This window comes from Mus musculus, chromosome 8 (assembly GCF_000001635.26).
Source record: "Mus musculus strain C57BL/6J chromosome 8, GRCm38.p6 C57BL/6J".
Classification (NCBI taxonomy): domain Eukaryota; kingdom Metazoa; phylum Chordata; class Mammalia; order Rodentia; family Muridae; genus Mus; species Mus musculus.
Window position 1 is genome coordinate 128,497,145 of NC_000074.6, and position 17,453 is coordinate 128,514,597.

Here is a 17,453-nt window from a genome sequence, read left to right on the forward strand (position 1 = left end):
TTCTACAAGCATAGTATGAGCTCCTGCACACATGCATGTACTTGACTATAGAAGCAAGCATGTGCATACATGTGTGCACACACAAACATACACAAATACATATATATACATGCATCTACACACAAGAATATGTATGTGTGTATATATATGCATACATATATATATGTGTGTGTGTATATATATATATATATATATATATATATATATATATATATGTATATGTATATATATGAATGAAAAGTGTAATAGAAAAAAAAAACACATTAAGCAGCCAACAGGTTGCTTCCCAGAATCAGTATCTCAGCTAATGCCCTGGGTATCTGAGTGTACATGGATGTGCTTAAACATTAGTCAGACACTTTCTTCAAAGTCTGTAGATAGACTGTGCTTAGAGTCTACCTTTGATAGTATGAAGACAGATATAATATGTAGTCTAGTTCCCTGTGATACCATGATCTGGGTAAACAGTACTCAGAGTCTATTTAAAGCCTCTTTGAGCATGGCCACCAGTGCCTATGGGGTTCCCAATAATTGCATCTGCTTTCTTCACTGGCTGCTTGGTTCCTTGGTACCCAGCCCAGAAGAATGTGTTTCTGGGTAGTACTTGGCAAGAGAGAGAGAAAAGATCTGTAAAAATTTTGCTGGTCTCCCTGACACACAGTTTTGCCTCAGCAGGAGATGGCAACTTCATCTATTCCCAAGCTGATGAAAATCAGAAAGGCAAAGTAGCCCGCCTGGTGAGCCCTGTGGTCTATTCCCAGAGCTCTGCCCACTGTATGACCTTCTGGTATCACATGTCCGGCTCTCATGTGGGTACACTGAGGGTCAAACTACGCTACCAGAAGCCAGAGGAATATGATCAACTGGTCTGGATGGTGGTTGGGCACCAAGGAGACCACTGGAAAGAAGGACGTGTCTTGCTGCACAAATCTCTGAAACTATATCAGGTATGCACAAAAGGAGGGCTAAGGTTTTCAGGACACTGGGATAATGTGTAAAATTCTTTACCACCCTAAACTCTTGCCTCCATAATGTTTGGGTTGGTGACATATCCCACTGTCTCTTAGATGACATCAGGAAAAAATACTCCTCATCATAACTTATTTCTGAGATGTCATAGATAGCATCCCTTTTGTTTAAATATTTTCTTCCTTTTTAAAGTTTATCTTTTGAAAACTGCATGTTTGAATCATCTCTACCACTAATAGAGAAGAATAACTAACTTTTGTGCAATTTCATGAATTTAACTTACATGCAGTCTCATGAACTTATGCCAACACTTCAACTGAGAGAGTGTAAACATTGATGCTGAAGAGACAGAACTTGAAAATATCGTGAAAATCATCTCTTTTTTTTTCAGGTTATTTTTGAAGGTGAAATCGGAAAAGGAAACCTTGGTGGAATTGCTGTGGATGATATCAGTATTAACAACCATATTTCTCAGGAAGACTGTGCAAGTAAGGATGGGTTTGGGCTGGAAGTAAACAAAGCCCTTAGCCCTGGCAGGATCCTTAGCATGTGATGGACTTTGCCTTGTCATTTAGCCCAGAATTCAAAAGCAAGATAACAGGGGATAAATGTAGGTCAGTTCATCTTCACTTACTTCCTTGTCTATCTAGTCACTTAGAAAGTCTGATTGACACCTCCAGAATCCAAAGACTGTAGGCTTTGAAGTCATATCTAGCCTATGGTAACATTTTGATGGAGAGTAGAACACTCAGACATCTGGTCTATTCTGATATCTGAGTGTGGAAACAAAACACCTTTTGAGTGTGGGCCTTCGAACATGTTGATCACAGAGAATTTAATTAAGATTACATTGTCAATGAGTCACAGACACCAACATTCATCATTGCATTATAAATCAGTAGCTGCTTCTGACTCTGCTCTAGCTGACGTGACTTGGCAGGTAATGGCCATCCAGAGATCTGCCTAACAGGGTTGTCATGATGGCCGTCTACAATCCACAGATGAAAGCCAATTCATATTCCCCAGATCTTGATCCATAATTACAAATAGCATCGCTAATGACAATGTAATAGCACAGTAATTAGTCTTAGGCTCCATTTGCTACACTGAAACTTTTGTTATATATCATTATATAATAGTCTGTTAATTATAACAGAATGGAATAAGCCTGCTGGGCAAATTGAAAACAAAGGAGTCCTGTTGGTCGCAATGGGTTTTGGTCTTTTCTACAACTTACAAGTCTTTTATTATATAATACATTGAATATATGTAATCCTTAAAAGGGCAATAATTTTATACCATCAATTGAAGAAACTGAAGGAGGAAAAACAGTGAATAATGGTCTGCCTTTTCATTCTACATAAAGAAACCTCTTCAATGGCATCCTATCCAGCAGCTTTGCAAAGTCATATAGTTAAATAGTTCAGCTGGCATTGTTTTTGTAAATTACTCATTTCTATGGCTATCTGGCAACTCGAGTGTATTTTCCCTATATATAAGAAGGGATTGTTTCAGGGACAGAGAGGGAAAAAAAGCAAACAAACCTCAGTTCAGGCTAGCAAATTCTAACTAGCTATGCACTGTATACAAAGCAATGTGCCAAGTGATACAGTGAATTATATGGACATTGGTCTTGTGAGCTTTATCCTTTAGTAGCTCTTGCCAACTTAGATATATCAATAAAGAGTGGTCTGAAAGGGTTGCTGAGACAAGATGAAGAACTGAGCTGGGACTCCTAGTATCCAGGCACAGAAGCACACATATGTACTCTCAGTACAGGGGAGGAAGTTACAGGTAGATCCCTGAGCACATAGGCCGGCCAATCTACCTGAATCAGTGAGCTCCAGGTTCAGTGAGAGATCCCGTCTCAAAAACTTAGATGAAAAGAAATTGAAAAAATGACACTTGATGTTAACCTTTGGCCTTCACCTGTATATGTGAGTAATTATATAATTGTTCACCAAAAATATCTCATTGAGCAACCTAGTCATGGAGGCTACTAATACCAACTACAGATTTGCTATTCATTTTACACATTTACGAATGCATTTATTATGTGTTAGACAAGATTTTAAATGGAAGAAAACAGGACTCAGGACTGTTCCCAACCCTGAGGCTCCATAGAATTTTATTTTATTTATTTCTGATAAAGCATAGGAAGAAGTTCCCAACCCCAAAGAGTCATTGTGCTACATCAAAAGCCAGTTTAACACAGACCAGCAGTAGGAAGCAGCCATCGACACACTACACCCTCATAGTGATGGGTCCATTCTCACTGTCTTTCTTATTTTCACCAGTGTTCCACATTCTACACGCCAAAACCTTTCCCCTGCCCTTTACAGTGTCTTAACAGCATTTCGAAGCCATGTAACTGGATATTTTCCTATCTGAACTATAGAAGCCAAGCAGAGGGGTTGGAAGGTTTCTGTGCAGCTTGTGTGTATCATATCTGTTTTGTTTTATTGGCAGTTTAAACATCTTTTTTTTTCATTTTCTTTTTCTTGTCAGAACCAACAGACCTAGATAAAAAGAACACAGAAATTAAAATTGATGAAACAGGTAAATTCATCTTACTGTTCAGCCTCTTTTAATTTTCTATGGTTTTTGTTGTTTGTAGAGAAATCTCTGGAATCCTAAATACACTAGTGCCTCCAGGCAGTTCAGATAAAATGTGTCCCTGTGCTTGGCAAGTGGGTATGGATTAGATCATTGTCTGTCCCTAGCTGCCTAGGGGTGACACTGTGAGGTTGTACTCCCAGGAGTATGCCCCATTCCTCCCTGCCTGAGCTTTGTCACTGAAACATAATCACAAAATTGAAAATTGTAGAAACTATTCATATAATCATTCGAAGCCAACAATTTTTTGTCTGTTTACCTGTAATCTTGAGGAAGGCAGAGGGCTTAGCTTCTCTGAGAATCTTGTCCTGTTTTCTTTCCCTGGTCCCACAGTCTGTGGTGACATTGAGGATATGACCTACTAAGGAATTACTTTCCACTCCATGTAACAAAGACATGTCATCTTGAAGCCTTAGAGTGGTTCCATGGGATTTACTCCCATTTGACAGACAGCAGGGCTGAAACATCAGTAGCACAGCTAATTGGGGATAGCCTTGGGTGTTTGATTAGCTCTAAAATGTGTACTTTGAGTTAGCAATTCTCAGGGTTCAGATGTCAGACATAGTATCACAGGTAGATCCTGGAAGCTTCCAAACCTGATCAGCATTGCTCACAGCTAGCACAGGCAGTGAGGTACCATTGCCATCCATTGCCATTGGAAACACAGAGTCCTACTCTATGTCATAAACTGAAATAAACACACTTCTGTGTTGTTGCAAATATTAACACATTACCAAGTCCACACAGCTGTAAACTTTATTAGAAGTTGTTTCAAAACAATCTTTCATCAAGGGAGAGCATATTAATATGCCCCCAAGGCTTGTTTTCCCCTGTTTAGGGACTCACATCTCATATTTTTAGTTTTGCTGATTGGAATCTCAGTTGATCAGAGCACCATTAAGTAAACACCACACAAGCTGCCCATTAGCATTTCAGTCCTGCTCCTAGTACCAGGTAATTAGGCTCAAAGCTCCCATGCTAATAACTTCTCATGTTCCACTCTAAAGCAAACACATCCCCAGTGACTCCTTTGCAGAGCAGCGTGACAGTCTCCAGCAACACTACTAGGGCAGTGAAGATACTGATTATTAAATGTCTTCTATTTGGCACAACACAAACATTGTTTCTCAGTCCATGCCACAGCCCTTTCTGCATGACAGGAGTAGGCATTAACTTACTCAGAAAAAAAGTCTCCCTTTCAGTCTTACTAGCACAGTCTTAGGTTTGAGGGATGTTCACTGTTTTCTGGGTATAAACCCATGGGGACACTAGGAACAGCATCCCATAGTGACACTGTACTGAGACTGCTTGGGGGGTCAGGCAGATGTCAGGAGAATGTTTTAATCCACCTGTCGAACACACTAGATAACTGTGTGACAGAGATTTGACAAAACTTTATGCCTGCACATCTGAGGCTGAGGATGTAGCTCAGCTGGTGAAACGCTTGCCTAGCATGCACTAAGCTTTGGGTTTAACCTACAGCAACATATGTATTAGGCATAATGGTCCATGTCTACAATCCCAACACCAGGGTAGTGAGGATCGGCAATACAATGCCATCCTCTGCCATGTGGCAAGTTCAAGGCCAGCCTGGGATTTTGAGGTCTTCCTTGTCTCATCAGTGACTAACTGGATAAAAACTATAAACACATCTGTCAGCCTAGAGTGATTTAGACTAGGTTAAGACTTTGGTGTCCATATCTAAATTCGAGCACCCTTCCCTTTATTCCTGATTTTCTATGTACTCACATGTAGCCTCTCGGTGTTCATGAGTCAATATTGTCTCCTTCCTTAGGGAGCACTCCAGGATATGAAGGAGAAGGGGAAGGTGACAAGAACATCTCCAGGAAGCCAGGCAATGTGCTTAAGACCCTGGATCCCATCCTGATCACCATCATAGCCATGAGTGCCCTGGGAGTACTCCTGGGTGCAGTCTGTGGAGTTGTGCTGTACTGTGCCTGTTGGCACAATGGGATGTCAGAAAGGAACCTATCTGCCCTGGAGAACTATAACTTTGAACTTGTGGATGGTGTAAAGTTGAAAAAAGATAAACTGAACCCACAGAGTAATTACTCAGAGGCGTGAAGGCACGGAGCTGGAGGGAACAAGGGAGGAGCACGGCAGGAGAACAGGTGGAGGCATGGGGACTCTGTTACTCTGCTTTCACTGTAAGCTGGGAAGGGCGGGGACTCTGTTACTCCGCTTTCACTGTAAGCTCGGAAGGGCATCCACGATGCCATGCCAGGCTTTTCTCAGGAGCTTCAATGAGCGTCACCTACAGACACAAGCAGGTGACTGCGGTAACAACAGGAATCATGTACAAGCCTGCTTTCTTCTCTTGGTTTCATTTGGGTAATCAGAAGCCATTTGAGACCAAGTGTGACTGACTTCATGGTTCATCCTACTAGCCCCCTTTTTTCCTCTCTTTCTCCTTACCCTGTGGTGGATTCTTCTCGGAAACTGCAAAATCCAAGATGCTGGCACTAGGCGTTATTCAGTGGGCCCTTTTGATGGACATGTGACCTGTAGCCCAGTGCCCAGAGCATATTATCATAACCACATTTCAGGGGACACCAACGTCCATCCACCTTTGCATCGCTACCTGCAGCGAGCACAGGAAAAAGAAACGAAAAGAAAAGAAAAAAGAAAAAAGAAAAGAAAAGAAAAGAAAAGAAAAGAAAAGAAAAGAAAAGAAAAGGAAAGGATAAAGAAAAAGAATTAGACTATTTTGTTTGCAAAGTACTGTGGCCTCAGTACCCATATAGCTGTCAGCTCTGTTTACCAAGCAATACCGACAGATTTTCTTGATGTTTTCCAGTGTTGTACTGAATCTCGTGTTTGTGACCTCCATTCAGAATACCATACCCTGCAGCCACCAAACTGCTAGCACCCGGGTGTCCCGCTGATGACCACCACAAAAGTCTTCGGCACTGGCTAGTCTTCGTCCTCTCAAGTGCCTTTTTGTTTGTACTGGTCCCTTGTGTCCCGTGGATGACCCACTCTGTTTCTGGTGAAAACCCTTCTCTTCAATCAGACCTGGTGGCCCACTGACTAAGAAGAAAGTATATTTTAGTGTGCTATGCCAACCCCGGGAAGGCAAGGGCTCTGAAGACCTGGCAATGTGGCTTAATCAATCTGCTTTTTTCTGAAGTTCAATGTCAATGTCTCTTGACCCTTTGTATAAAGCTGCAATGTTCTCTCTCGTTGTTCTTACCTATAGGATGTATTTTCAGATATAAACTCTTGGTTCTTTCCTTCCTTCCTCTCTTTTTTTCCTCTGGAAATCGAAGCATTTGCCACTGTCCAGGATGAACCTTGCAGCTTTAACCTGCTGGCAATGGCGAACAATTTTACTAGACTTTATGTTTTAAGATAATTAAGTAAGGGGAACTCCTAACTTTGTCCTCCAGAGTCTAACTTTGGGTTTCTTGTTAACTGGTTAAAGTGACAGTATCTTTTTTCCTTAAGCCATGTGTTCATACTTTCTGATTAGATTGCGGTTTGATATGAATGTTTGCATCTAAAATCATAAGTTGAAAGAAAAAGAATACCAACTGACTTTCAGACGAGACCCACAGGAAGCAACAAGAATAAAATCCCCAAGTCTAAAAGGACGTGGAAACTTTACATCCAAATATGCAAAATGAGCCCTGAAAACCTTCTTGTTTTGTTACTGGGTCAGAGGAGAATAGTGAAAAGAATAGCTCACTTAAGGAATAAACAATAATCCTGATGCCTGAGGCAAAACTAGTTTAAGACCAATCAGAAGGGGTATATAAAATCAAAACAAATGTTTAGAACAATCCATTCAGCAGAAACCCTGAAAAGATAAATTTTAATGAATGCTTCTAGAAACTTCCAATGACTCATAAAGAAAAAAAAAAAAAAAGCCTACCTTAGGACTGGCAAGACGTCCACCTCAACAGCACAAAGAGGTAAATATTTTAACCCAAAGCAGCTTCCGGCTGGTAGATTTTTGTCTTGATGGGCTGTCCATAAGAACTCCCAGTTCTTTCCCTTCCTTGTGTGGCTGTAGGTCTCTCTCAGTTATGTTTCTTAGAGATCACATCTGCTTCCTGGACAAATGTTTTTTGTTCACCCTGGTTTAATGGGATTGAGAATGTCTTTTTTCCAGGAAAGTATTGATCACTAAAATAAAGAATATGTTTTTATTCCCAGAGGCATCAATTCACTTGTTATAATCATACTGGGGGGAAAGCATTAAGTAAGACTTTGTTTGTAAGACAACAAACTTGACCAGTGTCCTCAGCCAAGGAAAAATGATACTGCAACTTTAAATTTTAAAGTACCTTGCACTGATAAATATATTTAAAAGTTATATGTTTATAAAGTTATTAATTTGTAAAGGCAGTGTTACAAAATGTTCAGTTTATATTGTTTTAGATTGTTTCGTAATTTTTAAAGGTGTAAAATAACATATTTTTTCTTTATTGAAATCTATAAGACTTTCCGTAGTAAGATGTCTCATTTTCTGGTATATTATTGCTTCATGTTTTGTACCCTCATAAAATTTTGTGCAAATTTTTTTTACAGAAATTTTTATTTTCTATGATGATATGTATGACACTTGTAAATTGTTTCAAAATGAACAGCGAAGCCTTAACTTGAAATGACATTTGTATTCTCTGAGTAGCATAAAAACCACCTAGAATGAACTGTAACTTAATCTCGAAACTACACATTCCAAAGAAGCAGTTGAATTAAACGTTTTCATAAAAATCCCAAACCTGATGGCTATTATTCCATTAGCTCTGTTCTTATTAAAGATGTTGGGGTTTAGCCCACTTTCTAGTACCTTCTAATATTTAAATTATCTTTTCAAAAATAACCTTACACTAGGCAGAGAACAAGGAGACCCTTTCCAACAGTAGGAATCTGAAAGCAGGGCTTCAGAGCTGAAAGAGGCAGAATTGGCCTCCAAGTGAACATTTTTTCCACCCAAATTATATCAGTTTTTATATCTGTGTGGTGAAGTTGATTTGTGATATTACCGGTTACTACTGGTGAGCTTTGCTTCTGTAAGAAGCAGGTAGGGAATGTATACGTTTACATACTAATTATATATTAAATATAGGGGAAAGGGGAAACAGCATCGTGTTACAGCTGTCTATTTGGTAAACCTTGGGGAAATGAAATGCCTATTCCTTTGGGGAGCAAAACAATAGAAAAAATTATGACATGACACCCCTCCCCTCAAAAAGGACAAAAAGTGTGGGGCCAGAACATGTTAAATGGTTCCTTTAGAAAGCTTGTCACAACAAACTTACCCCTCCCCCACCAACTCCAATGGCAGAAAACCCCAGGCCTAAGAGCTCTGGAACATGGGGCAGTACCATACTGCTTGGGGCAGTGAGTCATGTTTTCTCTACTTCCTCCTTTCTTGGCTACTGAAACCACATCCCAGGACTTAATCAAGGGTACAGAAAACTCCCTACTCTCTGTGTGTGTTTTTAGATCTTTACCTAGAAAGGAGACAAAACCAGGTACTCACTTTACTGAAATTAAATTCTACTGACATTCAAGGACATTTCCAGAAAACATGATGCATCCAACCAAGCTGTCTATCAGAATTAATCTAGATATATTTTCTTTATTTTACTTTCTTGTTGTTTGGTTTTTTTGTTTTTTTGTTTTTTGAGGCAGCTGGCTCATGTAGCCCAGGCTAGCCTCATACTCACTCTGCAACCTTGAATTTCTGATCCTCCTGCTTCCACCTCAGAGGTGATAACACTTGTATGCCAAGTTTAGAGTGTTAAAAATAGGACTTCATGCATTTTAGGTAAGCATTTTGCCAACCTAGTAGCAGCCCCAGCCCCAGCCCCAGCCCCAGCCCCAGCCCCAGCCCCAGCCCCAGCCCCAGCCCCAGCCCCAGCCCCAGCCCCAGCCCCAGCCCCCTAGACATAGTTCTAGGGCAATGCAGGGACTACTTGAGGCTTCAAACATGGAAGCTTACACTCTTTTCTTCTCCCCAGTTGGTAGTTTGATTAAACATTTCTTTTTGTTCAATAAATCATTGTATAATACTCTCCAAATTTGTGAGTTAAAACATCATAAAGATGGAAACATTTAATTTAAACATGAAAATTATTTACCGTCCTCTTTCCCATGTGTCTTGGTAACTTATTGCCACACTGAGGCTGAACAAACTATCTGTGCAAATCAAAGACATTGCCTAGTGTTTCCAGTTTGTATTTCTGCTTCCCAGTCCAAATTATAAGGCTCTGTACTTCATTAAAGAGCAGTTCTGGCAAAAATGAGATTTTTTTTCCCTCCTAAAGTTTATGTACTTAGGAATCTTAAGCAACTCAGCAACTGAGAAACCTGAATGAAAGAGCCCTCAACAGAAGTCAAACTTGGCATCGAGGCCTGTGAGCCAGGAGGCTTCTTACCACCCAGTGACACATGAAAACATCAAACCAACAGCCCCCATGGAGGAGGGGTTCAGAGGAGGAAGGGAAAGAGTAGAGGGACTCCCATGATGTTATAGGTTTCTTTTTAATTGAGAACGCTAGGCTTTTTTTTTTCTTTTCTTTCCTTTTCTTTTCTTTTCTTTTCTTTTCTTTCCTTTCCTTTCCCTTTCCCTCTTTCTTTCTTTCTTTCTTTCTTTCTTTCTTTCTTTCTTTCTTTCTTCCTTTTTTTTTTGAGGCAAGGTCTCATGTATCCCTGACTGGCTTTGAATTAGCTATGTAAACAAGAATGACAGTGAACATCTAATCTTTTCACCTTCCCAGTGCTCCAAGCCCCAGCCTCAGCAGTGTTTATTTTAATATGCAACACTATAATACCAAGTTTTAATAACCTCATTATTTACTCTTACAAAAGAGAACCCCAAGGTTCAGAGAGGTCACAGGGTACATCCAGGATGCATTTGGTCTTACTTCCCTCTATGACACCTGTCACTTCCTTTCAGGACATTGTCTGTCAGGGCCTCCACAAATTGCCCTGCTACTAACAGCCTATGTGGGAGATGAGAGCTGTCACTTGAATTTTATGTTTGATGGCAGATGACAATTGTACATATTTTGGGGACATGATGTGATATTTGAATATACATGTACATTTTGTAATGATCCAGGCAGCGTTAACAAGATGTTTGATGACCTATGTCCACCTGTGTTAATCTGTCACCACACTCAGCCATTTGTCTTGGCATCTCATCTTCTGGTCACTTCTAAACCTTCAAAACTAAGGGAAGGCTGAACACAAAGAACCCTAATCATTAAGCAAGTTCAAAACCTCACTCAAAGCTAAACATGATGGCTCACACATATAATCCCAGTTCTTGAGAGGAAGTCTGAATCTGTCCTCAGCTATATAGTGAGTTCCAAGGCCAGGCTGGGCTACATGAGACCCTGCCTAAATGAATAAATATAGAATAAATAAAATTTCACTCAGGTGAGCTGTGTGGCCATTTTACCCTCATAACCTATGAGGGTCCTAAATGGGGCTACTTCAAGAGAAAGAGCCACTGGCATAGTATGATGCTGGCATGAAGATTTGGAAGCACTGTAGAAGTATAGAAAATGCTGGCACTCCAGAACTTGTCCAGCGAAATGAGGAACCCGTGGTCTGAAAAGCCAGTTCCTTTAGTTAAGGTATAGATCATACATAGCAGCTAAATTCTAATGACATTAAAGACTGGTTTCCGCTTAATGTTTCCTTCGTGATTTCTAATTTTGTTGTTGAGGGCCTTTCTTTCAAGCAGATGAGGTAATAAAAATTTCATGGTCAGATAAAGGCACCCAATAGTGTTTGTTTGTTTGTTTGTTCCATAAAAAGAAGGTCTGAAGCCAGGTTTGGTGGTACTCACTTGTAATTCCAGTAAGAGTGAGGTAGAGGTAAGAGGATCAGGACTTCAAGGTCATCCTTAGCTACAAACAAGTTCAAGGTCAACCCAGGATACAAGGGACCACGTTTCAAAAGCTAAAAATAAGGTCTCATCTCCACATGGTAATGGTACCTGAATGGAGATCTCCACAAAGAAATGGTCCCTGAAATGATGGGTAAAACAGCCAGTACCTCATTTCCTCTAGGCTGGGAACAAACACATACTGCCTTCTGGCAGCTTCAACAAGAAAATGAATCACCAGGATAGACAGCAGCTTCCCACTCCTTATGCCCCTTCCAGTGGCTTGGCATCTCTGCCCCTCATTTGGACCAGAGCCAATCACACTTCTTTTCTTGAAACCCTGTTACCACATCAGAGGTGTAAACTGCAGGGCTGCTAGTCATGAAGTGATCCTGATGGGAAACCAACATCCCCTATGGAAGCCACCAGTGCCCCAATCCTGACAACTTGAGAACTTTCTTATTGTTGACTAAATTATGTCTTAATGTCACAGGCATGGTTTATTTGAAGCAGACTCAATCTCCTCAAATCACTTGGAAGTCTGCCATGATTCAAGCCCTCCAGCTAAATGGAAGTTACTTTTGGGGTCTTAAATATAACTTGGCTTTATTCAACTCTCAATTTTATCTATATTTAAACCACTTAAGTGCTGGGGGTGTAGTTCATTTGACACATTGTTTCTCTAGCACTCAAGAAGCTGCAATTCAATCCTGAGAACTGAATAATAAAAATGTGGTGGTACACCCCTATAATCCCAGCACTCAAGATATAGAAATTGGAGGATCAGAAGTTCAAGGTCACCCCATCTACATGGAGAGCTCAAACCCAGTCTAGAATAAATGAGAGATCCTGTCTCAAAACCTTGTGTCAGCTGCCCACAGAATCACCTAAGCAGGGCTCACCAGGGATCAGAGACTGAAACGGCAACCACTGACCCTATATGTGTCTAAACTAGATCCTCTGCATATACATCATGGCTATGTAGCTGGGTGTTTTGTGGGAGTCTAAAAGTGAGTGAAGTGGGGTACCTCTGACTCTTCTGCCTGTTTTTGGAACCCTTTTCCTCCCAGTGGGTGGCCTCGCTCAGTCTCAATATAAAGCTTTGTGCCATCTCATTGTATCTTGTCAGGCCATGTTCAGTTGATATTACTGGGAGGTCTGGATCACACAGGAGGAGTGGACCTGGGGGAGCACAGGGTAGGGATGGAGAGAGGGGAGGCTGCACTCAGGATGTGATGTATGAGAGAAGATAAAACAAACAAAAGCAAACTCCTTGTGTGGGAAAGCTTTAACTCCAGTACTTCAGTGTTCAGAGGTAGGACCTTGAGAAGTGATTGGACCAAAAAGGCTTTGACCTCATGAACATCTGTTTTTTGATTTAGAGTATAATGGATTAGTGAGAAGTAGGACCTAGTTGAAGGAAGTGTGTCCCTGAGACTGTCCTTAAAGGCTACATTTTGTCCCTGGGTCCCGTTCTCCATTCTCTCTCTCTCTCCCTCTCTTTCTCTTTTTTGATTAGCTCAGTTCTGCCATATGTTCTCTGCTCTGATGCTCTGCCTATCTACAGGCCCACAGTAATGGCACCAAATGACCATTAACTGAATACTGTGAGTCAAAATAAATAGTGTTCTTATAAGTTGATTATCCCTGGTACATTGCCAGAGCAACAGAATGCTAATCTGATACTATTCGAGTGCCAATATGAGACACGGGTTAAAAAATTATACACCTATCATCCTGCGCTGGGCCATACCAAGCACAATGCAGATATTATATGACATTGCTGCCATACCATGTTTATAATGTGTACATAAAACACAAATAAATTTGATCTTATACTTTGCTCTCATCTTCAAGATATCTATTAGTCAGATCTTTTCATCAGCAAATACCTGATATGATCGCTTTAAAAATAAGAAGGTTCTGATGTACCCCATAGCTTCAGAGATCTCAAACAATGGAAACTTTACCATTCAGAGAAAGTACAGAACATTTCTCATTTCTGCCTGAGAAAGTACAGAACATGTAGGACCATGTGGCAGCAGATCTCTGCCCTCCAAGAGCTAGCTAGTAAGATCAGGGTTCCTACATCCTCTTCAAGAACAAGTCCTTGGGAACTTTAAGATGACTCAGTTGGTAAAATGCTTGTTGTGCAAAACTGAAGACCTGTGTTCAAGTCCCAAGACACATTTAAAAAGCTGTGTCTGGTTGTGTGTATTAATAATTTCAGCATTAGGAAGGTAGAGACAAGAAGACCCCTGGTACTTGATAGCCAGCTAGCCTAATCTGTAAGTTCTGGACAATTGAGAGACTGTGTCTCAAAAAAACCAAAGTAGATGCTGCTGCCTGTAGAACAATAGCTTAGGCTGGTCTGTGGACTCCACATGAATATATACATGAATATGCATGAAGGAAAAGACACATATGGAGGGGGTCCTTACTGACTACATCATACCCAGAGTTACATACATCAAAAAGAGAGCATCACCCTTCACTGTGGAGAGGTAGGAAGCTACTGGAACAACTATAGGGATGGAAGGAGCCAATTTTGGTGAAGCATTCTCATTTGGAAGAGTCAATTATAAGTCCAGTTTGAGCTCAATTTCTCCTGTTCCTACATCTCACCACTAGAGGGGAACATTAGTGAGGCCATATTTTCCCATTTCTTCACAGAATAACAGAATTCCCAAATGTCACCTAAAAACATGACTACCCAGAATACTGAGTACATTTTTCAACATGCACACATACATATGCACATGTGCCCTTGCATACACAGACCCTTCAGAAAGTGGATGCAGCACTGTGTTCTAGGTATTTGACAAGGTCATATTTGAAATAGGGTCATGGAGATCATAGCTGTTTATGAGAGACTATGTCTCAAAAAACCAAGTGGATGGTGTCTGAAAACACCAGCTGAAATTGGCCTCTGTCATACTGTCTCTACTTTCCCACTTGTTCTGACTGGTATGGCTATGCAATCAGAGCTGAGAATAGTATAGTGCTGAGAAAGCTGGACAGGTCCTTAGATAAGAACATGGGAACCTCAGCACTGCAAAGCAACCAACAGGTTGGAGCTCCCACAGGGCTGTAGCCACCAAACCACACCATTCATGTTCAAACAATCAACCAAGGAAAAAGATAAACTTCTGTGCCATCTAAGTCACTGTACTTGTGTCTCTGGGCCCAACTCAAAATCACGTCTGATACCTAAATGGCTACCAAATGAAAGACCTTCTATAAAATCTTAGAAGAGAGAACTGAGCCCAGGCAATCTAACAAAAGCTACCTACCTCTGATACTGCTGCACTTCCTGCCTTTCTTATTTTCTCTCACATTGACTGAAATGAGTGGGAAGAGGGTGACAAACAGTCCCATGTATGTTCAGGCAGAAAGTATCAGCAAGCACAGAGACACAAAAAACAAAAACAAAACAAAACAAAACAAAACAAAACAAAACAAAACAAAAAACAGCATGGTCAAGAAGAAGGCATAGGGCTTGATGCTTGTGGTGGTTTGATTAAAAATGGCCCCATAGGCTCATATATTTGAATGCTTAGTCATGGAGGAGTAGCACTATTTGAGAAGAAATAGGAGGTGTCCACTTGTTGAAGGAAGTGCCCATCACTGGGGATGGACCTTGACGTTTCAAAGCCCCCTATCATGGGCTTTTCACACCAGGCCCAGTGTCTCTTTCTGCTTTCGGATCAGAATGCAACTCTCAGGTACTTCTCCTGCACCATATCTACCTCTGTACTGCCATGCTCCCCACCATAATGATAATGGACTAAACCTCTGAAACTGTAATCAAGCCCCCAGATATATGCTCATAAGAGTTGCCTTGTTCATGGTTTCTCTTTACAGCAATAGAACACTGGTCAAAGCAGTGCTCTTCTAGAACACCTTGGTAAACTCAAAGCCACCAGTAATTCCAGGGATCCAATTTCCTTTTCTGTACTCCTCCAACACCAGGCACGTAGATGATGCACATGCATACATGCAGGCAAAGCACTCATACATAAAATAAGTAAACAAATAAATCTTTTATTAAAAAAAGAACACATAAATCAAGACACACATGAGAAACAAAAACTTAAAATTAGACAACAAAATAACAGGATATGATAAAAATAGGCTTACGGACTTGAGATAAATTTAAGGGACAGGCTAGCATTATTATAAGTTTAACAAATAACTTAAGAACAAGAAAAATAGTGCTGAAAATAGAATTGTTGATAAAAAGGGAGTTGGTATGAGATAGTTATGATAAATGTTGACTAAAAAGGAAAGGAGGACTGGGGGTGTAGCTCTGTTGGAAGAGCACTGGGTGTGATCACCAGAATCCCATAAAATGAGAGAGGTGATGAACACCTGTAATCCCAGCCCTTGAGAAGTAAGGGCAGCATGATCAACAGTTCACAGTTATCTTCTAGTTCAAGGCCAGCATGAAATACATGAGGCCTTGACTAAAAAAAAAGTAGATTGACTTCTTGGTGCCATTCTTAAGTGTAAGCTGCATATTTAGAATAGATGGCCAGCAGAAAATTAACTCAATGGTGTCTTTGGAGGTCCCTTGTCTCATAATGTTATGATAGGGCATTTTTTAAATCTTCATTTTATTTAATTTTACTTATATATTTTCTCTCTTTTTACCCTTCATGTCCTCTGGGTATATATCATGGCTTTTAATTTAATGTTTTCATGGGATCTTTCAGTACGCAAAAAAGTGGGTCTCTGTGTCTATACCTGCTTCTTATGCCTTTTCTTGGACTCTTTTCCTTCTGTCTGTTTGTTTGTATGTCCAATATTACTGTGCTATTTTTGTTTCAGATAATTATATTTTATTTTATTATTATCCATTAGAATCCTGCTTGTTTTCCAATGAGAAACAGAAAGGGGGTTGATACAGAAAGAAGGGGAAGAAGGGAGGCAATGAGGAGTAGAGGGAAGAGAAGCAGTAACACAGTTTGTGTGGGAAAAATTATTTTTATAATAAAAGGGAAAAAACTAGATTTATGGCCTACTCCATCAGATGGAGCCAATACTTGACATTGCTATAGTAGCCAAGAGCCTGAGACTAAATAGGTCTTGGACTTAAGGCATTTCTGCTATGCCATTGAACTCTTGAACTCTAGAGAGCTAAGATTACTGGCAAGAAACTTAGTTAGCATTCTGTCATGAAGGAGAGAGGGGCTCACAAGTTCCTACCCTTTCCAGAGGATCTATAGGCAGGTGATGATTGTTAGAGGAGGGAGAGACATCTCCTTTAGTGGTATAGCCACTGGCAAGTTTCCCCTGTTCCTGTAAATAACTTTTCACCCATCCTCTCTTCTAAAGAACCCTAGTGAAACGCATTTGGTTAGCCAGAAAACTAAAAGTAAAGACCTGAAAATGGAGAGGGACAATTCGGAAGAGGGAGGAAATCCAAAGGAGTGAGGTGAAGAAGAGACAAGGTAATGGGCAGTAAATATGATTAAGATACATTATATATGCACATAGATATCACAATGAAACCAGCTATTACGTGCAATTCATACATGCTAATAAAAACATGAAAAATCACTTTTAAAAGTTCAGTGTCTCTTTTGTTTTACTTCATTTTTTTTCTTACAGTCTTTAATTGAAATTAAACTTAACAGTTTTCAATTAAATTTGCATCTATAACCCTGATTGTATAAACTGGCATCTACCATCCACCAATCAACCTGTATCACATCTTTACCACTATAATAGTAGGGATATTGATGAGCCTTTTTAGTTTATTTTCCTGTACTTTACATTTACAGTAAAACAAGAAAGAAAAAGCTCTCTGGCTGATGGGAAAGCAAATGTCCCAAGACAATTGATCCAGTAGTTTTGTCTGTTTTATTCTTGATTTTCCCTTTCCCTTCATTTTAAGCAGCCGAGCAGTTTTGCAATTCCTTGCCTCCAGCATTTGCTGGATGACAGGAGCTGAAGTTAACTCCATAAAAGCATAAATCCATTGAAAAAAATCAAT

General features: G+C 40.2%; 1 protein-coding gene across 5 annotated transcripts in view; it reads left to right on the plus strand.

The window, feature by feature from the left end:
* Nrp1 (neuropilin 1) overlaps positions 1-8,332 on the plus strand; it is a 146,886-nt gene extending 138,554 nt beyond the window's left edge. For 2 of the 5 annotated variants that reach the window (XM_006530766.4, XM_030243349.1), the window contains exons 15-18: positions 676-947; positions 1,361-1,457; positions 3,478-3,528; positions 5,381-8,325. In XM_006530766.4, coding sequence (XP_006530829.1) covers positions 676-947; positions 1,361-1,457; positions 3,478-3,528; positions 5,381-5,670 — 710 coding nt within the window. In that variant the 3' untranslated portion in view covers positions 5,671-8,325. Of the gene's footprint in view, positions 1-675; positions 948-1,360; positions 1,458-3,477; positions 3,529-5,380 lie in introns of all 5 variants that reach the window. The other 3 variants (NM_008737.2, NM_001358959.1, NM_001358960.1) reach the window with 2 other exon arrangements.
* The last annotated feature ends 9,121 nt before the right edge of the window (positions 8,333-17,453 follow it).